The sequence below is a fragment of the Mustela nivalis genome, assembly GCF_964662115.1.
Source record: "Mustela nivalis genome assembly, chromosome: 3".
NCBI classification, from domain to species: Eukaryota; Metazoa; Chordata; class Mammalia; order Carnivora; family Mustelidae; genus Mustela; species Mustela nivalis.
In genome coordinates, this window is record NC_139022.1 from 116,285,349 (window position 1) to 116,309,259 (window position 23,911).

General features: G+C 55.4%; 1 protein-coding gene across 8 annotated transcripts; it reads right to left on the reverse strand.

Moving 5' to 3' along the window:
- Nucleotides 1-10,232: 10,232 nt before the first annotated feature.
- RGS14 (regulator of G protein signaling 14) lies at nt 10,233-23,835 on the reverse strand. Of its 8 annotated transcripts, none has more exons than XM_082724344.1 (16): nt 23,611-23,835; nt 16,664-16,685; nt 16,310-16,488; nt 15,858-15,950; nt 15,631-15,774; nt 15,128-15,271; nt 14,899-15,010; nt 14,471-14,583; nt 14,190-14,252; nt 13,817-14,020; nt 12,025-12,101; nt 11,750-11,876; nt 11,585-11,666; nt 11,432-11,478; nt 11,238-11,352; nt 10,233-10,956 (listed from the first exon to the last, which is right to left on the reverse strand). In XM_082724344.1, the coding sequence occupies exons 1-16, from the start codon at nt 23,653-23,655 to the stop codon at nt 10,754-10,756; spliced, it is 1,770 nt and encodes a 589-aa protein (XP_082580470.1). In that variant the 5' UTR covers nt 23,656-23,835; the 3' UTR covers nt 10,233-10,753. The 8 variants fall into 8 exon arrangements, with proteins under 8 accessions (XP_082580470.1, XP_082580469.1, XP_082580468.1 ...); XM_082724343.1 differs by having other exon boundaries at nt 13,817-14,023; XM_082724342.1 differs by having other exon boundaries at nt 15,128-15,283.
- Nucleotides 23,836-23,911: the final 76 nt, after the last annotated feature.

Sequence of the window (23,911 nt, forward strand, 5' to 3'; positions counted from 1 at the left end):
GGAACCCCTGGTTCCAGGAAGGGCCTGGTCTGCATTTTAGAATGGTCTCTTTAGCAGGAGGTTGTCCGTCAAAGGGGCAAGTCTGGAAGCATAGGGACCAGCTAAGAGGCTGATGAGATGGTCTAGAGAAGAGATGACGGGGTCTGAATCAAGTGGAACAGGAGGGATGAGAAGATCCATCCCAGGGATACTTGGGAGGTGGAATGGGGGAGAGGGAGCATGGCAGACAGACGAACTATATGACAGTTGGGTTGCTGGATTGAGATGCTGATGATGGTATGGGGTCTGTTGCAAAACTCCCCAAACCCAGAGAGGACTCTTAGGGAGGCTTTGGGAAGCTTGTTTCCCTTTCACAGGACTCTGGATCTTGAATTAGGGCCCAGCTGTACAAGAGAGATGAGAAGAGATATTCCCTTCTGAGGGAGAAAGATTCAACAGATCCAGCAGGGGTGGGTTCCACTCAAAATCTAGCTTGGACAACTGCCTGAGTAACCTGTCCAACCACCCATCCATCCATCCACCACCACCACCCCCAGCTACCTAGCCAGCCAGTCATGTGTCTGTCCTTCCATTCCCAAGAACAATAGTTGAGTTCCTACTCTGTGCTGAGCCAAGATTGGCTAGGTCAGCTCTCTCCTGTCTAATCCCTGGGTTAGCCTGGGGTGCTGAGGCAAGTCACTTCGAGTATAAGATGGCAATCAGAGGGTCACCTGGGTGGCTCAGTTGGTTAAGTGTCTCACTCTTGATTTCAGCTCAGGTCATGATCTCAGGGTTGTGAAATGTGAGATCGAGCCTCTCATCGGATTCTACACTTAGTGGGGAATCTGCTTGGGATTCTCTTTCCCTCAGCACCTCCTGCTCATTCATTCTCTCTCTCTCAAATAAATAGATCTTAAAAAAAATAATAATAAAATGGCAATCAGCAGTTCTTTTGCAGTGGTTGAATTCAATGAGCTAGCTGACCCATCTCAGTGACTAGAAGAGTCCCTCAGCATGTGAGTTCTCTTCACGCTTGTGTGCCCCTCTTACTGTCCCGGGGATGGCTTCAGTGTCCCCACCAAGAGAACGGCTCCACTTCCTCTAGATTCGCAACCCTATTTCAGGTCAACAACTTGCCTGGGCTCACCGGTTGCCCTTTGATTGCTCAGGGTCCCCCTGAGCTGCAGCCTATTATATCGCACATATATTGGGGTGACACAAATCCAGCCTTTCTCATCAAGGTGGATGGATGTTTCTGCACAGCTCCCCTCTAACGTGACAAAAGTCAGCTAGTTTGTACTTAATTTGCAGGACACTGTGGGGTTGTCCGCTGGCTAGGGTTCATAATGGAGTTTCTGTAGGAGTGGCTAAGAGCAGACAACATGGCCAGCCTGGGTTTGGATCCCGGCCCCTCCACATTGTGGCTGTGTCAGTTTAGGCCACAGAAGCCCCAGGGGACCAGGGAGGGGTGGGCAGAGGGGCAACTGGATCGGTTTTGGGTAGAGTGACCGTAAGTCCTGGTTTGCCTGGCTAAGTCCTGCTGATGACTGTTGGCCCACAGTTCCCTTTCACTTAAAAAATGCCCTGGTTTGGAAAATCAGCCATAGAGCCTTATGACCTGTTCTGGGAGATTCTGAAGAACTGAGGCAGGCAATCAGCCACGTGGGGCATCCTAGAAAGGTTTCCATTCACAGAAAAAAGAAAATTAAAACAATCCTGCTTCTTCAACCCGTTGTTGTCACAGAACACCGCCTCTCAGCCTTTTCTCTGTACCTCTCTCACCTATTTGGATTTTTTTGTTTATGAAAGACTGCGTCTTGCTCTTTTCCACCTACCGTTGCATATTACCTTCCCTGTGTATTTACACTCAGGGCCAATGTTGTTTTTAATGGTTGCATCATGTTCTGTTCTGAAACTTAATTATGTAGCGATCCCTCGGGTGTCCCGGAAACTCTCTAGACTGGACAGAGTGATTTGGCAAAGATTGGGGTGCATGGGTGGGAGGGGTGTTGCTGAGCCAGGGGCAGGTAGTCATTGCTGAGTTCTCGTGTCAGAATCGTCCTCGGGCTCACAAGTGCTGGTGAAGTCACACTGGGCTCAGAGGCTGTCTAGGGGTGCCTGGCGCTCCCATCCCCATTGGGTCCAGGGACCTCGACCACAGGCCATGTTCCTCTCTCCTGCCCTGCTCTGGTCAGACCCAGAGCAGGAGCCACTGTATCTGAGGTGCTCTTTTCTGAGGTGCTCTTTATGAACTTAGGAGTGCTTCTTTTTTTTTTTTTTTTTTTTTAAGATTTTATGTATTTATTTGACAGAGAGAGAGAGAGAGAAAGATCACAAGTAGGCAGAGAGGTAGGCAGGGAGAGAGAGGGAAGCAGGCTCCGTGCCAAGCAGAGAGCTGGATGTGGGACTCGATCCCAGGACCCTGAGATCATGACCTGAGCTGAAGGCAGAGGCTTAACCCACTGAGCCACCCAGGCGCCCTGGTGTGCTGCTGCTTCTTCTTTCTTTCTTCTTTTTTTTTTTTTAAGATTTTATTTATTTATTTGACAGACAGAGATCACGAATAGGCAGAGAGAGAGAGAGAGAGAGGGAAGCAGGCTCCCCGATGAGCAGAAAGCCCAAGGCGGGGCTCGATCCCAGGACCCTGGGATCATGACCTGAACCGGAGGCAGAGGCTTTAACCCACGGAGCCACCCAGGCGCCCCTGGGGTGCTTCTTTTTAATAAGGTTAGGATCTTTGATAATTTTGCCGTCTACCTTCCCTGGTTTCACGGAGCTCTGGGTTTAAGGAAGGACGCAGTTCTCCATCATAGGCCCTGCAAGAGACATCATTATAAAATGCTACAGGCAGTGACCACGACCGAAGGAATTTGGGAGGGTGGCCACAGGAGCCCCAGGGAGCCGACCGGAGCTGTTTTCCGGACTCCCGCAAGCATGGAGAAAGCGACCACGTCTCTGCCCCTTGGTTCACTGGAATTCCTTCCACTCACGTGCTGCCTCCTCCCAGCCCGTGACAGTCTCTGCGTGTCCCCCGAATACTGACTCCTGCCCTGTCTGCTCACCAGCACTCTGGCCACAGCTTCCCCTAGACCTCTCAGCCTGGAGCCTGGGGGTTGGCGGTATCTCACCTGAGAAATGACACCCGGGAGGAGGCGCAGTTTGGGAAGGAAGATGCCAAGATCCGTCTGGACAGACTGTGTCTGAGGGGCCTCTGGTGTGAGCAGTTGGCTCTGTGGGTCTGAAGCACACGACGTGCTCCTCACCCCAGACGGGGCTTCCCGCACGTTCCCAGCCTCAGGGAGCAGTGTGTGGTCCTCTGATCTGAGCCAGAAACAGAGCAGGCTCCTTGGACTGTCCTTCTCCCCCACCTCCTTATCTCTCCTCCGTCACCCAGCACTCCCCGTTTCCCATCAGCGGGAGCTCCCTCAGCCTTTCGCCACCTCCCGGGTCTGGTCCACCATCTCTCACTGAAGGCTCTCCCTGCTTCTGGCCTTGTGCCTCCCGATCCAGTCTCCAAATTAGCAGCCGGCCAGCTTTTCAAAGTGTAATTCTGACTCTGTCACCCCTCTCTTTTCAAACCTGGCCCTGCCAGCACAAAGACCAGCATCCTGTCCCAGCCTTGGTGCCCAGAGTGACTTGGCATCCCTCCTGCCTCAAGGCCTCAGGTGTAGCCTGTGAAGATGCCTCCCCTTCCCTCAAGGGAGAATGTGCACATTGAATAGAGAGAAGGCATGGGGCTGAGCCTGGAAGAGCACCCATGTTTGGGGGAGGGCAAAAAAGAAAAAAAAAAAAAAAAGAGGGACTCCTGGAGGAAGCCGACAGGTATGACAGGATTGGGAAGAGCAGAAAAACAGATGTCGCAGAAGCCAAGTTCACCCCTGTCTTGAGAGAGACAACCTGATCAGCCAGGTCAGATGCCACAGAGCTGTCGGGGAATGTGAGGACAGAGCAGATTTAGTGACCCAGGCAAGCTGTCCTGGGGCGGTCCTGGGGGTGGGGGCAGCTTGTGAGGGCTTGTTGGGAAGGAGCAGGAGGTGGGAGCCGAGACAGCCTGGCCAACGCGAGTGTGACAGACTGACAGATCGGGAATCTGGTCACGCCAATGAAAACAGTTTCCGCGGGAGCAGCAGGACTGCTGAGCTGAGTAGAGAACGATCCCAAGAACGAGAGCTTGGGCCAGGAACAGAGCGAGCTGGGGAAGCTGGCACAACCAGCTGTTTCTGTAATCCTCGGCTAGGATCCAGCGGCTCCTTTAAATACACACAGTTTGCTGCCTGTACGTTTTCTGCAGGACCTAAAGTTGGAGGACCATCAGGGGAAGAAAAACTAACATGCCAGACAGTCCCTCCATGAACTGGATTTTTTGGGGGGAGAACTGACTAATGACCAGTGTCATCCCACGACAGGGCTTCTCCTGTCTCCTTGAAACAATGCGTTTATTTCTCCAACCAACAAATAAGCCCCACCGTGAGTCAGCATGTGGTGGACACAGCCGTGAACATTCCACCCTGGTACACAGATGCAACGTGGGTGTGCATTGTACACGCATGGGGGCGTCCTTTATCTGTGGCCGAAGCAGCCATTCTCACCAATGGGCTGGGTAACATAGCAGGGGCCGCCTCCCACCTCCCCTTAGGGACCAGAGCAGTTCCTCCCCTAGCCCCCTTGACTTTGTCCTCTCCTGGACAATCTGGACTTCCATCTGAGCTGCCTGGCACAGAGCAGGCAGGGTCCTGTGATGTTCTCCCCTCCGAGCCCCGTTTTCCAGATTGGGTGCTGCAGGCTATGTTAGATCCATGGATCCAGGGCAGGGGCTGCTGACCTGAGGATGCCCCATCCTTGTTTGGGGGATAAGTGCCCTGAGTAATGTTTAATCCTGACAGCCCAGGCATCGGTCACTCATTGATGGAGGAGGCCAAAGTCTATGGCCAAAAGAGCTGAGCTTGCTTTGGGCTTTTCTCAGAAATCATCTCTTCCCCTGCAGCTCCCTTCCTAGTGTGGTTCCAGCTCTCTGCCTTCATGCCGGCCTCGGGGACCAGACCTAAGGGTGAGCATGGCAGTCCCATGCTCCAGGTTCCAGACCAGAAGCTCTGAGCTCTGGCTGTAGGCTTCAGGTCCTGAGCTCCATGTTCTGGGCCTGGAGCTCTAGGCCCCATACGTAAATTCTCAGGGGCAAGCCCTGGGTTCTGGGCTCCAGGATCTGAGCTCTAGTCCCTGGTTCCAATTTCAGGCTTCTGATGTCCAGCCGAATAAAGGCTCTGCTTCTAGGCATTGGGCTCTAGATTCTGGGCTGCAACCTCTAATCCCAGATCCCAGACTCCATATGGGGCTCAAACTTACAACTCCAAGATCAAGAGTCTCATCCTTTACCAACTGACCCAGACAGGTGCCCCTCCAGAGTCCAGTTTTTATTTTTATTTATTTTTTTATTTTTTAAACATTCTTTTTTTTTTTAAATTTATTTATTTGACAGACAGAGATCACAAGTAGGCAGAGAGGCAGGCAGAGAGAGAGGAGGAAGCAGGCTCTCCGCTGAGCAGAGAACCCGATGTGGGGCTCGATCCCAGGACCCTGGGATCATGACCTGAGCCGAAGGCAGAGGCTTTAACCCCCTGAGCCACCCAGGTGCCCCCAGTTTTTATTTTTATTATTTATTTTTTTAAAGATTTAATTAATTTATTCGATAGAGACACAGTGGGAGAGGGAACACAAATAGGGGGAGTGGGAGAGGGAGAAGCTGGCTCCCTGCTGAGCAGGGAGCCTGATGCAGGGCTCGATTCCAGGGATCCCATGATCCCTGGGATCATGACCTGAGCCAGGGGCAGATGCTTAAAAACCAAGCCACCCAGACACCCCCAGAGTCCAGTTTTGGTTCTGGTCTGGGTTCTGGTCTGGGTTCCAGGCTCTAAGTTCCAGAGGCATACTGTATGCTCCAGGTTTTGGGTCTGGCTTCTGGGTTCCTCCAGCCCCTCAACAATAAGGCTGGAAGATGATGGCCTACTTGGCTAGTGGGGTTTTGGTGCCCATCCCTCTTAGCTGGCTGAGACTTCATTCTGGCCACCAGCATCCTGGGCTGGGCTGGCCTGGAAGTGGGATGGTGCTTCTTTGGCGCTTCTCCTTGGCTTTCTGACTCTGTTCAACCCCCAGACCAGTTCCTGGAGAGAGGAGCTAAGGTGGTCACAGAGCACCCCTTGCCTAGTCGAGGCAGGAGTCCCAGGACACACATGTATTCATGTTTCAGCTTTTCTTGGACCTGCCAGGACCACCAGGGACAGGAATGGTGCCCCCTGCTTTTTGTGAATGGGCCTTGGTGGCATCTGATTCAACATAACCAACTATGTGTGTTTCCCCCATCCGGCTATTCTTTCCCTGCGAAAGCTGAGTGCCAGCGACTGATCCCCCAGACACTGGAGTCACCTGACCACCAGGCCAGGCCCCCTGCAGGGTGCACCTTGTGCTCGCTCCTGGGGGTAGGGATGGCTGCCCCAGGGAGCATCTGTCCATGGCTGTGTCAGCACTTCCTGTCAGGCAGGTAGCAGCTAGGGGCTCTGCCTGCCCCCACCCTGGAGGGGTCGCCAAAGCCAAGGTCACTGTGTGCTCTGCGCTTGCCCTGTGGCCACCCCATGCCATCTGCTTGACTGTCACCATGACTGTCAAGAGGGGTGAGGGGACCAGAGATAGGCAGCAGGTTTCTTTCTCAGAGGCTTGGGTCCTATGGCCGCTCTCACGGCAGTCCCACCCACTCTCTCCGCCTGTGTCCTCTGCAAGATGGGGGTGCTGGGGACTGCAGAGCTGTCAGCAAATATGTGTCCTCTCCCCTCCTTCACACCGGGTGCTTGGTGGATAGGCTGACTCCCCTCCAGGCTTCCCATCTGGTGGGGTGAGGGGAAGCAGCTTTCATGACTTTTCCCAACCACGCAGGAGTCCAGCTCTGTGCAATGCAGTGGCTTTGAAAAGGGCCTGGGGGTTGGCCAGCTGGTGCCTTCTGTCTGTGGGCCTGGACCCCCATCGCTGCAGTGAGGGCCCAGGACCTGGAGGGATTCTGAGTGTGCAGAGCTGGGAGGAGGGAACTAGGTCTCCCTCAGCCTGGGACAGCTTCAGGGGACATGGGGAATTGAGGACAAGGGACACAGCAGCCAGCCAAAGCGGGCCAAGGTGGGCTGTGGGCTGAAGCCCCACAAAGGAAGAGTTTATTATCCTTCTTGAGAAAGGGATGGTGGGTCAGAGTGACAAAGAAGTGGCCTTGAGAAGTTCTTTGTTATTATAATTATTTTAATTGCATCATTTAAAAAGCATTAAAGCTAAAGTTAAAGTGTCCTTTGACTACTACCTCCAGTCCTGGTCCCCTCTCTATTTTCCTGTCTATTTGACATGTATCCTTCTAGAACATTCTCTGTTCTTTCTGTATCCTTTTAAGTGTGTCTCTGTGTTTGTGGTTTATATAAAGGTATCATGTCATGCATATTGCTCTACTTTCTTTTACTGAACAATAATACATCTTGAAGAACTTTCCACAGCAGAACATGTTCTACCTAATTCTTCATCTGCTGTGTGGTATTGCAGGGCATAGACACACCACCACCTTTTTGTTATCCCACTCCCCCACCCCCCACCCCCACACACATTTGTCTGTTTGCCAGTTTTGGGGTCATACACAGCCCAGCAGGGATGGGGCTCCCTGTGCCTGGGAGTGAGTGATTCTCTGGTGGTACTTCTGGGATCACATACTGTGTGTTTTTAATTTTCAGCAGAAATTCCCAAGCTGCTCCCCAGAGCAGCCATATCAATGTATCCTCACCCGAGAGGGTGCTAGCTTCCCATCAGGGTTTCCTCCCTGCTCCCTGTTGTGTGTTCCTGAGTCAGACAGCCTATGTGTTGTCTGATTGTGTCCAGCAACAAATTCCTTGCAGGATCCTGGACTCATCACTTCCCCTCCTGTAGCCTTGGTTTCATCCCCATCAGGCTATTTTGTCTTGAGGACAAAGATGAGATAAAGGATGGGACATGCTTAACTTGGGGGCCTGAGCTGATGTGAATTTTCCTCCCCCTGCAGGAGCTCACATCTCTAGAGGCCCTTTTGTCTGACCCATGACCTCCTCTGTTATGGGGCAGTCGCATCTGTTGGTCCTTTAGAGTCGTAGGCATCACTGCTATTACTGATGAGTGAAGGGTGCGCTTGCCTCAGGATCTGCCAACTTTAGGAAGGTCCCATCTTTCACCTGGTGTCCCCACCTCTTTATCTTCACATGTGGAAAGTGTCTCTGCCCCCAAGGGAGAACCCCCAGGGCCCAGGAAGTATAAGGAGGTTCTGCAGCTGATTGGGGAAGGGACAGGGGTTTGTCTCTCCACCCTCTTCTGGCCACAGACTATGATCCTGGTGCTATGCAGTCCCCTGCCCAGGACCTCCACTGCCTTGCTGTCCCTGTGTCCTTCACTGCGTCTATCTGAGGCTGCAGAATCATTTCCCACTAGGCCAAAGGGATGCAGCACTGACTACGATGGACAAGGTCACTGCCATCAGGGCATGTTTATCGTGTTGTCAGCGAACAAGTGTAAAGTAAACAAGGTCACTACAGAGTGGGATGAGCACTGTGACGGAAGGAAACCGGACAGCATGGTGGAGAACAAAGTTATGGGGAATGTCATATCTGGTATCTGTCCATTTGGACTGCTATAACAAAAATATCAGAGACCGGGAGATGTATAAACAACAAAATTTATTTCTCACAGTTCTAGATGCTGGAAGTCCAAGATCAGGGTGTCAACACATCTGGTGTCTGTGACAGCCCTTTTCCAGGTTGTAGACAGCCAACTTTTTGCTCCATCCTCACAGGGTAGAAGAGGTGGAGATTCTATTTTATAAAGGCACTAACCTCACTCACGAGGGCTCCACCCTCATGACCAAGCACATCCCAAAGTCTCCACCTCTTAATACCATCACCTTGGGACTAGGATTTCAACATGTGAATTTGGGGGGTGCTGGTGGACACAAGTATTTAGACCACATCATCTGTGACCGGGGAAGGCTCCGCTGAGGTGTTCAAGCTGAACGATGAAGTAGGACTTTTGCAGTTGCTGGTCTGAGAAAACCTACTCAGAGCCACGGGCACATGCACGCAGAAAGAATGTATTGCCTTGCCTAAATGAGGATGTCTAGGGGTGGGTGACTTCAAGCCTGGGTGAATTTAGGTGTTCAGGTAGCTTTGGTCAGGAATCTCCTTCTATCTCTCAGTCCAGCTCTCCTGTGTTGGCTTCATTGACATGCAGGTTCTCTCCCTGCATAATCTGCTCAAAGCCCTGGGATAGGGTAGATGACCACAACTGAGGTCAGAGAATTGTTCCTGCACCAAACTCTGATTGGCCAGGCCTGTGTCATGAGCCCACCCCCACCAGCTAAGGGTTCTGGTCAACCCAGCCAAGCAAAATGGGTAGAGGGAGCAAAAGGCTGAGAGCCCCCAAGAAAAGCTTGGGTTCAACTTCTGGAGAAAGGCCTGATGGGCCAGCAAACCCAACTGATCCATCTCAGGAATTTCAAGGAAGAGGTGCCATGATGGGGGGGGGGGCACCAATTCCTGGCAGAGGGGACAAGCACAAAGAACTGGAATGGGGATGAGAGCTTGACCACCTCAGGGTCAGGAGGGCCCCTCACTCCTCAGGTGTCCCCTCGAGGTCCTCATGTCCCCTGGTTTCCTCTAGCTCAGCAGCACGGGGCCCGAGTCTGGCTTCTCTGCCCATACACTGGGCCCTCCTTCTGGAAGATCCTCCCTGCTCCCCCTCAATGTGTGGGCTGCCTAAAGACAGGGATGACCACCCAGCCCAAGCAGACAGGAGACAAAACCTGCCCCCAGTGCAACAACCAGTATTTCCAAAAGGCTCTTAATGCATCCAAAGGAGCCCACAGCCATGTCTGCAGACACTTGAGCCCCACTAGAAGCAGAGGACGACATCCAGATACTGTACTCTGCTCAGATCCAGAGACTGAGGAACACCATGGTGACAGGGGACACAGGCACGGCTCCCCCAAAGGGTCTTCCCCTCCTTCCCTTTCCTCCGTCCCTCCTGTCTCTGTCTTATCTCTCATAGTCACACCTCAATACTCTGTGCAGTCAGGAAGAGAAGTTCTGACAACAGGAAGTCAGGGGGCACATCCTGAGGTCCCCAAGGGCTTCCTGGTATTAACCTTGGTGACGGAGGCAATACAGTTTCGGTGGGGGGGTACCCAGGGTAGACAGGCACACAAGGAACACACTTCATGGGAGAATAATAATTACTATTATAATAACAATATCATACATCCAGGACAAACCCAGCTGCCCCAGGCCAACTTCAAAATCCATATGTCCAGCAGCGCCTGTGTGAGTAGTGAGGGGCTGCCCACCCGCACCCCCAGGACTTATTCATACCAGCTCCCTGCCGAGGGGCCAGCCCCTCGTCCTGCTCCCTGCTGAGGCTCTGCCCAGGGTGGGGAGGCTCGCACTCCAATGCTGCCCCTCTGTGCTGGGCCTGCCTGTACTGAGGAGGCCAGCCCCACCTCCCCTCAGTGGCCTGGCAGCAAGGGTTGGGGGAGTGAATCGATGAGGGACCAAGTGGTGGCAGCTGTGGGGTGTGGCTCCTCTGAGCCCGCTCTCCACTGCCTTCCAGCTCTTCCTGCGGGCCTGCCCGTGGCAGGAAGGGGCCAAGGACACTCATGGCACAGACAGAGCATGCAGAGCGGGCCCACAGCATGCTTGGCCCGCCAGGTGCCGTGCAGCTGGCCTGGACTGCTGGGCGGCTGTCAGAGGGCCGCGTGGGCCGTGGAGTCCGAGGGGTCCCCCTTGGGCTGGACCTCTGATACAGTCTGTGGTGGGGCCTCCTGGGAATGGGGCCCTTGGGTTGGCAGCTGCAGAAATTCTGGAAGCACCAGGTCCTCTTTGCGCAGAAGGCCCCTCTGGTCATGGGCCCCACTGCTCTGCACTCGATTCAGCAGCTCCACCAAGCCTGGGCAGGTGGGGGTTGGGGGGCGGCGGCACATAGAGTCAAGAGGCCCATTGGTGCAGACCTGCCTATGCTAGCCCACCATCATCCCGCTGCCCTTCCTATGACCACAGCCTCCCCAACCCCCTCCCATCCTCAGCTGCTCTGTTCCCCTAGCCCCAGTGGACACTCTTCCAGTCCTAAAGACATGCAGTTCCCATGCCTCAGTTTAAGCCTCTTGGATACCACCCACCTTCGATGGTCCCAGTGCTGCTAGTCTCTAGCTCCCACCATCCCCAAAGTACCTTCAATGTCACAGGTCTGCCGCTTCCCAGGGATACTACTGGGTGCCTCGGCCAGCGAGTTGAGGGACAGTGGAGGGGGATGGGTGGCCTTGTTCTGGGCTCTAGGCTGGCCACCCTGTAAGAATGTGGAGTCAGAGCCACAACTGGGAGGGGAGGCACGGTGGGTAGAGCGGGGAGCCCTTTCCCTCTCTCACCTGACTGCAGTACTGGGCTACATCTCCAGCTCCGGAAATCTTCACACCTATGACAGAGAGCACCACTGTTAGTGTTTGCCTCCCACCTGGCCCCCTTTCCTTCTGGGCCCAAGCCATCTCCAGGGACCAAGCCGCAGAGCCTTGCTTCTCTACCTGGGTGAGTGTCCAAAACCAGTCTCTGGGCCGCCACCGAGCTCACTAGCTTCCCCAGATCCAGCGGCTGCTTCTCGCCTGGCTGTGGGGACAGGTCAGCAGCCTGCGAGCCAGGCAGCCCGCTCCCGGCCGCCCCTGACCCGCCCGGCTGTCCCCCCGGCTCACCAGGCACAGCACCACCTGTTGCGGGCTCAGACCGTGCTTCGCCAGAATGGGCTGCAGCGCCTCCTGCAGCCGCTTGGTGGGCTTGGCGGAGATCCGCACCACGCGCTCCAGAGCCACCAACTCGATCCTGCAGGGGACCCTCGCGCTGCGGCAGGGCTGCAGGGCGGAGAGCGGGCCCCGCCTCTCCCCCAACCCACCAGGAACCGGTCTAAGAGGGGGCGGAGCCTGAGCTGGGGGTTGGGGTAAGTTGGGGGTGGGCCCTTGGGGGCACTCACTCGAAGGTGATCCTGTTCTCCAGCCGCACTTCCTGGTCCGCCAGCACGGAGCAGTCCTGGTCCAGGACCAGGGCCTTCTGCAGATGCCAGAGGGAGGTCTCAGAGTCCTCTCTCCTCAGCCCCAACCATCCCCAGGGTCTGAGGGAACCACCTCACTTCTCTGATGGCACCCACTGGGGTCCCCTGAGGGTCAGAGGCAAGGGCCAATGGGCTGGTGAGGTGTAGTGATGTAGATGGAGTAAGCCACCTGGCCAGATTGGGAGCCTAATACAGCCAAGGCCAGGGAGAAGGGGACAAGAAGGTTGGACAGCTCGGAAACCAAGTGGAGTTACAGGAATCATGGGAGTGGGGTAAGCACAGAATGGCAATGAGGCTGCTTAGATAAGGAGCAGGCCTAGGTCCTGGATCATGGGGCCGCCTCTTCCCAGGCCAGGCCAGGCCAGGCCCTGCCTCCTGGATAGCTGCCCCCTTGTCTCTCAGGCATGTGAAACCCAGCCAGACCAGCTGGATGCATTTCCTTCCTCACCACCCACCTTTGATCAGCTACCCAGGCCTTGTCCCCTTTTTGACACTTGTCTACTTCTCTCCATCCCCACCTACCAAAGACACTTCCTGTCTCCTCACTGCAACAAGCTCTCTGCCCCCACGACTGCGGTGAGGCCAGAAGGACATAGTGTCTGCACAGTGCCGGGCACACAGTAGGTACATAAACAGTAGGTGTAGTGACTACTGCCCCTCTAGTCCCCACTGTCTGCACTAGCCCGGGGCAGGGAGGGAGCCTCTTCCAGGGATAGGTCCCTGCTATGCTGCAGGGACAGGTGGAGTGTGGGTGGGGAGTTATATTTGGCAGTCGTGAATATCCATCTGGGCTTCAGAGGCTGCACGGGTGGCCTGAGTGGGCAGAGCTCCTCCCACGACTGCCCTCCCAGTCCCACTCTCCCGGCCCTGGAACTTGCCCTGCACTTCTTACCCACATCCAGGACTTCTCTTACGCTGCTCCATCTGCCTAGAATATCTTCTCCTGACAGCTCTACCAGGCAGACTCCTCCCCGTCCTTATTCTCTCCTCATCAACAGCTGCCTCTTCCATGAAGGCTTCCTGGCAGCACCCAGAAAAGCCTGCCTTTCCCCAGAAATTCTCTGAAGCTTCAGCTTCTCTTCCCTGATCACATCCTGCCAGGCTCACCTCCATCCTGTGGACCTGGAGGTCAGAACTCAGGCCCGGGTCCCTCTGCCTACCCACCTGGTAGTGCCTTAGGTCCTGCCTGAGTGAAGGAAATCCTACAGGGTTTCCCTGGAAGGCAGCATTCTTTCTTTAGATCCCCCTTATGGGATGGTTTAGTCCAAAGTGAGTTTTTCCTTAGACTCCTCTTTAAAACTTAACGCTCATTTGCAGCTCAAGAAAAGTTTTTCATGGGCTCAGTGCGTTTGGGTGTCCCTGATGGCCATTTCAAGGATGGCCATAGGAACTCTGGGAGTCATGGGGGGAAACCCAGTTCTGGCCATGCTTCTCCCCCCGGTGAAGATGATGGGTGAAGCTGGAAGCTGGAAGGGGAGTAAGGATGGGACTCTCATAGGATGGGGGTGGAGGCCTGAGTTTGAGGAGTTGGTGCTAGGCTGCTTTGGAGTTGGACATAGGGGGAGGGGCAGGGTTGTTTTGGGGATTGGTATTAGGAAGGGGGTGAGGATAGGAACAGAACTGGGGTGGAGGGCCTAGCTGAATAGAGATAGGAATGGGGTTGGGGTCAGGATCAGGAAGAGAGTGAGAGCTGGGGACCAGACCAGATTCACACCTGCTCATTGCCGACTAGATAGACCTTGATGTCAGGTAGAGAGAGGCCTCGTTTCTCACAGATGCCCGCCAGCATGGCACGGATGGTGAGGCCAGGTCGTGCCAGGGCCAAGGATGCTGTGCCATCAGGCAGGTACACGCAGCAGTACTTCCCTGGCCGACTCTCACTCTCACCTTCTGTGCTCCCAAGGCTCTTCCGGTGGCTCTGCTTCCGGGCAGGAGCAGAGGGAAGGTCATGTATACACATTCAGGGACATGCAGGGAGGTACACAGACAGGTAAGGTCACTGGGGCACACACACACCTGCACACGCCTAAGGGCATATTTCTAGGCAGGCAAAGGCACTTCTCCTACAACAACATAGATATGCTCACCCAGATGTAGTGGCGCCTAGAGACAGGTCCTCCCGCTGACCCACATACACCTGCTGGGGACACCTGGGCACCCACACGTGCACACACACGAGGAGAATGTACACCCATGGCACGCAGGGGTCCAAGGCGGTGAGAACAGGAAGAAAGTAAGGAGTATGAGGGGTTGGCAACAGGAGATGGAATTGGGGACGAGGACTGTGACTATGAGTGATGGCGGCCCCCCAAAGGTGCATGAGTAGCGGTTTTAGTCCAGGCCTCATCTCCCCCAGAAGTCCGCTCACCTCAGATTTGCTGTTGACAAAGGCAAGGAAACCAAGGTCCAGACTGGCGGAGGAGTTGAGGGAGCCCTGGGACTCTCTGCGTAAGGCTGAGTTTGGGGCTCCGCCTGCCAGTTCTAGGGGAGAGGGAGCAGTGAGCAAAACAGCTCCTGCTCCTTACACCCCCTTCTCCACAACCAGGGGGACCCCGCTGGAGCTCTCCTGCGGGGTCTAACGCGTCTTGGGACCATGGAAGTGTTGCTACTGAGGGGGTTTCCCAAACTTCTGCTCTAATCTAAAAACCAAATCAGCGGGGAAACGTGGTGGTCACCGGGACCTCTCTTTCGGTTTTCACAGATTTACAGACTAGAAGACAAGTAGGAGGAAGTGGGGGTTCTCAAAGCTTGCCCAAACTCCCACCCCGACTTTTCTCTGGGGCCTCCAACCCTCACCCCTGCGGAAAGACTTGCGGAGGGGGCGACCCCCAGAGCCCTCAGTAGCCGGCAGGTGCCCCAACTCCTCCACGCCCAGCGGGAGCGACTTCCCGGGCTTCAGCTTCGGCTTCTGCGGGTACAGGAAAGGTGCTGGCACCGGGCTGGGTTCCAGCCCGCGTGCAGACCAGGGGCACACCTCTACAGAGCGGCACCCGGCCCCCTGCTGCCCACAGCCTCCCGTCCGCACCTTCCTCGTGGAGTCAGGGCTGCTCGGGCTGGAGGAGCCAGGTTCCCGCAGGGGGCGTCCCTCGGCCTCCGCCAGGAGACACTCGCGGTATAGCGGAGACTTGACGAAGCGCGCGTAGCTGTCGAACTTCATCAGGTTGAAGATCTGCGGGACCCGCTCCGGGGCGGTGAGCGGAGAGGGCGGCTCCCGGACCTGGCTGGCAAGACCCTAGCCCCTCCCACCCAACTCCTTGGTCCAGCCCCGCCCCCTTGGCTCCGCCTCTACCTCAGCTAGGCTCCGCCTCTAGCCCCTGTTCGCTGCAGCCTCTGGTACCGCCCTCTGACCCACGACCTGACACTGCATTTTACTTTGGCTCTGGCATCTAAATTTGCCCTTTTTCGTACCCCACTCCACCCACATCCCACCTGCTACAATCGGCCCCCGCCCCTGGATCTGGCTCCGCCTCTTGCACTTTCTTCCAAGGCCACGCCCCCTAATCCCAAGAGACCCATGGAACAGCTCACCTGGAGCTGCTGTGCGCGGAACATGTCCGGTCGGGGTTCTGCCAGCACCTCCTCGCCTAGCCAGGCCTGCCGGTCTATGTTCACTGGGCTCAGCGCCTGGCTGGACAGGAATTCCTGGTAGATATGGCGGGCTTCCTGAGCAAGCTGTTGCAGGAGGGACAGAGAAGTTCAGGCACATGGCCCAGGCTCTGGTTCCACCACTCTGTCCCAGCTCCCCTTTCCCCCACCTGCTGGGTGTCGCTGGCTGGGATCTGCTGGAAGCGCTCGCAGGCCTTCCAGAAAGTTACATTCTCAGCGCTGAACTCCTTTTTCAGGAACTCCTAGCCCAGAGAAGGAGAAGGAAGTTAGGGACAAAGAGACCCGGCCAGGGGGTGCAGTCAGAGAGCCTGGGATAGAGGTAGGGCCAAGAGACCAAGTCAGGAAGATAGGGCCAGACAGACAGATGAGGCCAGACTGGAAAGCACAGAAAGAAAATGAGAGGCAGAGACAAGGAAAGTTCCCTGCTGAGAGAACAGGAAGAAGGTGCCAAAGAAAGGCTCAAGGAGGCAGCTGACAGAGGAATCCCACTCTGGCCAGTCTGAAGCTCCATCCATGTCCTCTCCCATGCCCAACCCCCTCCCCCCACACACACTATAGTGACCACTGCCATCTGCCCTCCCAATCCCACCCCAAGGCTTACAGTGAAATAAGCCAGCCCCAGCGGGTCCTGCAGCAGCCGCTCGAAGGACAGGCCCCAGCTGGCCACAGGCTGCTCCTCGGTGGGGAAGGGGCTGCTGGGGCCACTAGGGAGGCTGTGGATACTGAGGGAGCTTCCTCGGCCCTCGCCCTGGCCCTGAGGCCCCGCCGTGCTGCTCAGCTCTGTAGGTGGATGGACAAGTGGTGGTGAACCCTGTGGCCTTTCCCAGCCCCTGACCCAACCCCATCTGCAGATACTTTCCCTGGAAAGATAGCAAGTGGCAGGGGTGTCCCCACCCTGTTTCCACATACCCTCCCCCACCCCAGGCAAGCCTCCTCTATACCCTCTGTCACTTACCTCCATCTGAGACAGCCAGAACCTACAAGAGACCCAAGGTAGGCAGTCAGAGCACAGCTCAGGGTGGACTCTCAAGGGACAGTTTTGGGTTCAGGCCTCAGGACTAGAGCTGTGTTCTCCTTTCCCTGGAGGACCATGCTGGGCATTCCCAGCCTGGTCACTGCTTACTCTGCATTTTGCTCAGGCTCTTCCTGGCTCCCCTTCCATCATGTGCGGACCACTGTGGGCTGGGAAGTATTCCAGCTTACTTTCCATTTGCCCCTGGTTCCCTCCTCCCGAAGCACCTGCTGGCTAAGCCCAGGTGTGCAGCATGGTGCCATCAGCAGAGACTCTGAATCTTGTCTCTGCCATTTACTAGCTGTGTGATTCGTTATTTGTTCGTCGTCCTCTGCAAATAGGGGATGATGATAATAATAGTAACTTACTTCCTCGGACTATTGTGAGGATCAGATCAGTTTAAGACATTTCCAGCAGCTGAAACAGTGGCCAGTATGTGGTAAGTGCTGTATCAGTGTTTGCTGGTGTCTCTATAGCCAGTGATCTCTTTGTTGCAACTATGTCCTCTTAAAGAGGGAGAGACTGAGAGACCCTGCCCTGCCCCCCCCCAACCTTAGGCTGGTGCCAGGATGCTATTTTATAGTTGAGAACAGTCATTCTCAGACTCTCGTGTGCATTGAAATGAGTTGTAGGAGCCCAGGTCCAGAGATTCAGACTCAATGGGTCCAGATGGGTCCGGAGACTCTCCGTCTCTAACAGGCTCTCAGGCAATGCTGATGCGCTAGTCCGTAGACCACTGTGAATAGCATTGCTGTAGAGACCAACTCCATCCTCCCCCTCCCCCACGCACAGCTCCGACTTCTCTGGGAATCCCAACCATTAGTGAAATAGAAAAAAAAAAAAAAAACCCTCTTTTCAAAATGACTCTTGCAGTGGTTTCCCTTGGTCTTCCTACCTTCCTAGCAGCTCCTCCAGCTTCCTCTTCATCTCCTACCCACGCAAGGTGGCCTCTACCCCTCCCTGACTCTGTCCTGGGCCCTTTCCTCCTCCCACATCTCTCCAATTCCAAATCCACATAGCCAACTTCCTGCTACCATCTCTGCCCAGATGTCCCACAGGCCCTTCCAACTCAGCCGGTCCCAAAGGGAGCCACCGCTGCCACCACCAAAGCAGGACATGGAACAGTTTCCCTACATCCTTCCTGTCTTTCTTCCCGCTACCTGGGTTCAGTCATCCCCAATTCCTTCCCCTCTCTCGAATCCTATATTCTCACTAAGGCTGTCACGGTGGTTGCTCCCATCTGTCCCTTTGTTACATCCTCGCTGGAAAGAGGTCTGTAAACATGTCTCCCAGCCCTCCTAGCTAGAATCTCCCTCCTTGCTCCCCACACTCCACTAGGAACCTCAGGTCCCACATCTGTGGGCCAGAGCTGGCCTGGAAATATGTAGGACATTATTAATATCTTGGGCCTCATTTTTTTTAAGTGGACTTACCTGATTGAGCCACCCAAGAGGACCAAGACTTTTTTTTTTTTTCATTGTAAGTTTAAAGGTGTTTCCCACATTTAAAAACCAGGAGTTTCACATAAACTCCTGTGATGCCTCAGCTAGCTGGAGCTTCTTCCCAGCATGACAACCTTGGCTGGCCCTGAGCAGCAACTAGCTTCCCTGGAAGGGGCGCACGTTCTCTTCAGAGGTCTCTGGGGCCAATTTGATGCCATTTATGTTACTTATGGAAACAGGTGCTGTCCCAGACTGCTTGAGTCCCCATTTGTGCTGTGTGATCTTGGACAAGGCACTATACCTCTCTGTGCCTCAATTTCTTTCTCTATAGAAATAAGGCAAATGCTTCCCCTGACTTCAAAGGGCTGCTGTGATTAAATAAGTTAAATATATAGATAAGGAACCCAGAACATGATCTGCATGATCCGGCATGAAGGTCACTCTCATTGCTGTTGCTGCATTAGTATTGGGGTCTGACCCTGCTCCACTTTCGAGTTTGCTAGCTCTGTTGTAGAGGAAAGAACACAGGTATTGGGGACTGCCAGACCCAGAGACATATCCCAGCTCTGCCCTTTTCCATTTCACACCCTCTGGCTCTTCCTTGAGCCTCATCTCCCACTGGGAGTGTGGAGGTAAGAGTTTGCTGAAGAGGAAAGAAAGTTTGCACAGAATGTGGCTGGGCGTGGAGCCCACCCGCAGGTGCCCCACTCCCACCACTGGAACCCTTGCCCCCCTGCCTCTGCACCCCCCATCTGATGGCTTCTTTCCTTCTTCCGAGTCAGTTCCAGTGGCTGGCTGCCAGAGAAAGTCCCAACTCCTGGGGTGCACGAGAATTGAAGCTCAGGGTCCCTTCCAGCCTGCTCCTTCTGTTCCTGGCAGCTCTGCTCCTGCCACACCTGCCTATCTTGCCTGCTCTGCATCTTTGCTAACCTTAGGGCTGCTGACACCATCCTCTGCCCCAGGCTCCGGGAACCATCCTGCCTCCCCCTCCGTGGTGGCCACCTGGTCCTCTGCCCCCCACCCCATACTGGCCTCTCTCCCACCTGCCCTGTATCCCTGCCCTCAGCCTCTCCTTAGCTGAGAGTCCCCATGGCTGCTGGGGCAGGACTGGAGCCACTGGCAGGGCACAGGAGCTTGCGGCCCAAGCCAGCCCACACTCCTGTTTTCTTTCATTCTTGACATTATGTTGACTTGACTGTCGGTGTCTTTAGGCTGGCTCCTAGGTCGTGGGAATGGCCAAGCTCCCTGCCCTGGGGAGGTGGAGCTATTGCTGGGTCACAGCTGAAGCTCAGCCTGGGCCTGACTAATGAACCCCATCAGCCTCCCCCATTTCCCTCCCCCTTACTCCACCCTACATTTTATCAAATTTTCTAGGTTCCCCACACCCCTTCACACTCCTGTTTCCTGCTTTTGCTGATTTTTCTTGTGGAATATCTGCTCCCACTCCCCTCACTGAACTTACTGCTCTCCAATCTCTACTCATTGGTATCAGTCCCCTCCAAAGACCAGTTGCCCTGAACCCTCCTGCCCACCACACTTATGCCCACCCGTGTCTAGGCCTCTCTGTCCTTCTAGTTTGGTAGCTCCCAGAGGGTAACCCTGGTTTGTACAGGGACCCAACCTGCACTCCCTCTCATGAAGCACTCTCCTGGATCTGGTGCTAATGAGCAGCCATCAGGGTCCCAGCAGTCCTCCTCTGCTCTCGCATGAGGTCCTGGCACCCTTCTTCCCAGGGATTCGTCTCCTCTGAATGCCCTATCTCTGTGGCCTGCAATTCACCTCTGCCTGTCCCTCTGGCCCCCCTGATAGTTGATCCACAGAGTTGGGGCTGAGGTGGGGTAGGGACAGAGATCCGGAGGTGGGAGGGAGTGAGGATGGAGTCCAATTTCAGTTCCACCATTCGAGGGCAAGTAACTTCCTCCCCTGGGCCTCAGTCTCCCCCCTGGGTAGAACAGGGCTCAGCATCCCCAATTTCTTGCGACTGCGAGGAAGAGTGAGTGGACATGCAGCAAGCATGCAGCCGTCAGAGGCTCTGCTGACCTCATGCCGTCACAGCTGACCTCATCCTGATGCCTCTGCCCAGGGCTCCCGCCTGCCTAGTCTCCCAGGCCTGGGGAAGTTGTGCTGAGCAGGACCGGCCTTGCGCCACCCGGGCTTGCTTGAGGAGAAGTGGTGAGTGAATGGGAGAAAAGGGGAAGAAAGGATGAGGAAGGGTGTGGTGGAAGGTGACTCCCCTGACCATGGTCAGGCCTCAGTGTGCCATACTTTTTTCTTAGACCCTGGAAGGGCCACTGGTGTCCAAGGATATCAAGGCTAGAGTGGGGCGGCCCAGCACTGCTGAGCTCCGGGTGAGTGACAGGTTCTCTCTGACAGTATACACCCTTGTTCTTGCTCTCTCCTCAGATCTTTATCCTGTGTGGCAGGTGTTCTTAGCCCCATTTTACAGATGAGAAAACTTAGGCCCAAAGAAGTCACACAGTAGAGAAGTGGCTGAGCTGAAGTTAAAAGCCAGGTGCGCTCAGCTGGAGCCTGAGGTCTTTCCCTCCACTAAGCTGCCTCCCTGGGCCGACAGGAGATGTACAAGGGGAGCTGGGAGGCCCAGAACCTCAGCTCTTTGGACACAGGTGAGCTAAGTCAATGAGAGCTAAAGAGCCAGCAGGGTCCTCTTGAACTCTGCCCTCTGGAGAGGTCAGGTCTCAAAGGGAGGGCCAATTGACTTAGCATCTTCTGTGCTGGACACTCTGTACCATTATCTCATTTCACCCTAGTTTGGGGAAACTGAGGTCCCCAGATCCTCTCTGGGTATATGCGCAGAGAACCCCTTCAGCCTGAGCCAACCCTGAGGAGCTGACCCCTAGCCCCGAGCTGGATGCCAAGAAAGCAGGCAGAGTTCCGGGAGGCTCTGCCTTGTGGGTCTCTCCAGGTGGGAAGACTAAGGGGGGCTCCTGAGAGTGGCAGGATATGATAACCACCTCTCTCCAGGCTTGAGGCTCAGCTTCCCCTCAGGCCACGTCCCTCCACACACACCCTGTGTCTCCCCACATCCAGACCCTTCCCATGCCATCCTCTCTTCCATATGGTGTAGCCTTTCAAGAACTTCATCCCACAAAATGCACAAAATGTTCCGACAAGTCAGTTCTTCCTCCCCAGGTCCCCCTCAAGCTTTCTCTACCCCGGGCTCTTGGCTCTTACCCAAATCTGAATAGTATTCTGATATTTGTCCCCGTGCCTTTTGTGCCTTGCCAGACTGGAAGCTGCTTGAGGAGAGGGGCCAGGGCAATGGGTTTGGGTCTCCAGTGCCTGGGACAGGGCCAGGACAGAGCAGACCCACAGAGGAGCCGTTGACTGAATGACCGCATGAACAAATGAAGTGGCAGCAGGGTTTGGGTGGAGATGTCCCTGAGAGGGGGCTGGGAGCCTCTCTAAGTGACAGGTTTCATTGCAACTGCCTGACAAGCTGAGTGGCAGAAAGACGAGGCTGACAAATGAAGCTGCCTCAGCAGGGAATGATGGCAGCCGTGGGTGGGGGTGGTGGCAGGGGGAGGTGGGGGAGGACGGAGCCAGGCAGTTCTGGGAGGTGGGGGAGCAATGGCATTAAGTCAGAGAGGCTGAGCTCAGATACAGGCCCTTCTACTTGCTGGCCGCCTTCAGCATGTCACTTGCTCCTCTGAGCCTCCCTCGGGGGGTAACCCATAGAAGGAGCCCGCCACCGGCTCCAGGGGTGCCTCTGTGTGCTGCCTTTGTGTGCACCCCTGCCTGTCCGCCCCTCACCACTCAGCTGAGCATGGTTTCAGAAAGCTGACCGATGACCCACAAGCAGCTGAGCTGTGACCCTCAGGGTTTCAAGAGGTGACATGGAGAGTTCAGAACAGACCCAGGAAGAGCTAAGATAACCTGTGTGTGAAGTTTGCTTCTGGGAACCAGGGCATCTGTGAGCTTGCCAAGGCTGGGAGCAGAACATGGGCGCCCTCCCTTCTCTGAATGACTTTGGGGTAGAGAAAGCATGGGCTGACATGGGAGGGACAGAGGCTGGGTCTGTCTCCAGGTACCCTCAGTCGCCTCCCAGTTCTGGGCACTGCTCAGAAGCACCAACCCAGCTGCCCTCTCGGGTGGGCGTGAGAGTGGACATGATCTTCCTTGGCCGGCACACCTGAGTATCATGCTTCTGGGGCTGGAGTGCAAGGACCTTAGGTTCTTGAACTTTCAAAGTTAGGTTGATAGTAAAGACAGTGAGGTGGGGGACTGGGCCAGCTTGGTGGGGTTTGCTTCTTTCCCACCCAACTAGCCTGGGGCTGGGCAATAGACACTGGAAGAAGGAGAGGTGGAGTAGGGTCTCGGTAATTAGGAGGTAGGAGTGTGAGTACACCCTCAGTTTCTGAATGAAGGAGGGGATCCTTGAAGAAGGGCTGAGCACGAAAGAAAGCACTGGGCTGACATTTATGGAGCCCCCGCAGTGGGTCAAGGGCCTCATATTCATCATTCCACTTAATCATCTCAACAAGCCTTTGAGAACTGCTCCAATTTCCTTGTTTTACAAGTGAAGAAACTGAGGGTCAAAGAGGACCCCTAGTAAGGGACAAGGGAGCCAAGACTGGAACCCGGTTCTTTCTAGACCCATTGCTTTTGTTCCATAGTCCTAAGCTGGGGCTAGGTTGGAGGTTAAGACACTGGCTGGCCTTCCTGGGGTTGCGAGGAGGGGCTGGGCTCTGCCAAGTGGGCTGGTATCCTAGGGAGACAAGAAAGGCCCAGCACAGTCTGCCCCATCGGCTGAATGTATAAAGAAGCTGGACTGTCTGAGCACAGCTATGATTTACAGGTGAAGCAGCCAGGGAGAGGGTTTAGGGGGTGGGGCAGCAGCAGTAGCCAGGGCATCCGAGCACCCAGCTACTCCCACCCTTCCTGGTAGCCCAGGATAGAAAAGACAAGCTGCACCAAGCTGGCCCGGCCTGGCTGAGCCATCCCAGGCTGCCCGAAGACTACTTGTTCTGGCAGAAAGCCTCTGGAGCAGGTCCAGCTGAAGGGCAGTGACCCACTGAGGGTTCCCCTTACCTGACCTTGGACATTAGGACATGGGGTGAGGGGACAGGACATGAGGCTAAGTCAGATGTAGGGGTCTGGGCCCTTATGGGGGTAGGCAGGGGTCAAAGGGCATGCCAGGTCTCCCTGCCCCGGATGGGGCCAAAGTGGCCGGAGAGGAAGCAGTGGGGACCAGAAGCCTATACCCACTGTACTCTGCTTTCCTCTCCAAGGTTGCCCCAGATCCCCAGCAGGGCCCTCTAGAAGGTCCTAGGATGAGAGTCCCAGGTCCCATTGCCTGCTCCTGTTTTTACCCAACTTCTCCCGCCCGTGAGCAGCATGCAGGCTCTTGCCCAGTCCTTCCTGGCGTGCCTCCTGGGCTCCACCCTGGGTGTGCCCACCCCTTCCCCCTGGCCTGGAGCCCACACTCACCATGCGCCCGTTGGGGACACCCAGGTGCTTGGGCTTCCCTGGCATGCCGCCGCTATTCACGGGTCCCTGCTGTGAGGAGAGCCCACCATGGGGACTGTGGGCAGCCCCGGCCAGAGCTTGTACGGTGGCAGGCAGGCAACAGAGAAAGCCCGGCTCCGCTCCTGCGGGCCCTCACATCCTGAAACACCAGCTCACTACCTCTTTTCTCTGCCACAGGAAGTGTCTCTATAGAAACCGAACCACAGAAAGAAGCAAGGTCTAAGAGAGCGAATGCCTCTTCCTACACACACACACACACACA

Excerpts from the sequence above, each read along its gene's own strand:
- RGS14 (XM_082724341.1), bottom strand. The coding sequence starts at position 23,655 with ATGCCAGGGAAGCCCAAGCACCTGGGTGTCCCCAACGGGCGCATG. Across the intron at positions 15,951-16,309 it reads TGGGGCTGGCTTATTTCACT|GAGTTCCTGAAAAAGGAGTT; the intron begins GTAAGCCTTGGG and ends TCTCTGGGCTAG. Across the intron at positions 11,479-11,584 it reads GGTTTTGGACACTCACCCAG|GTGTGAAGATTTCCGGAGCT; the intron begins GTAGAGAAGCAA and ends TCTCTGTCATAG.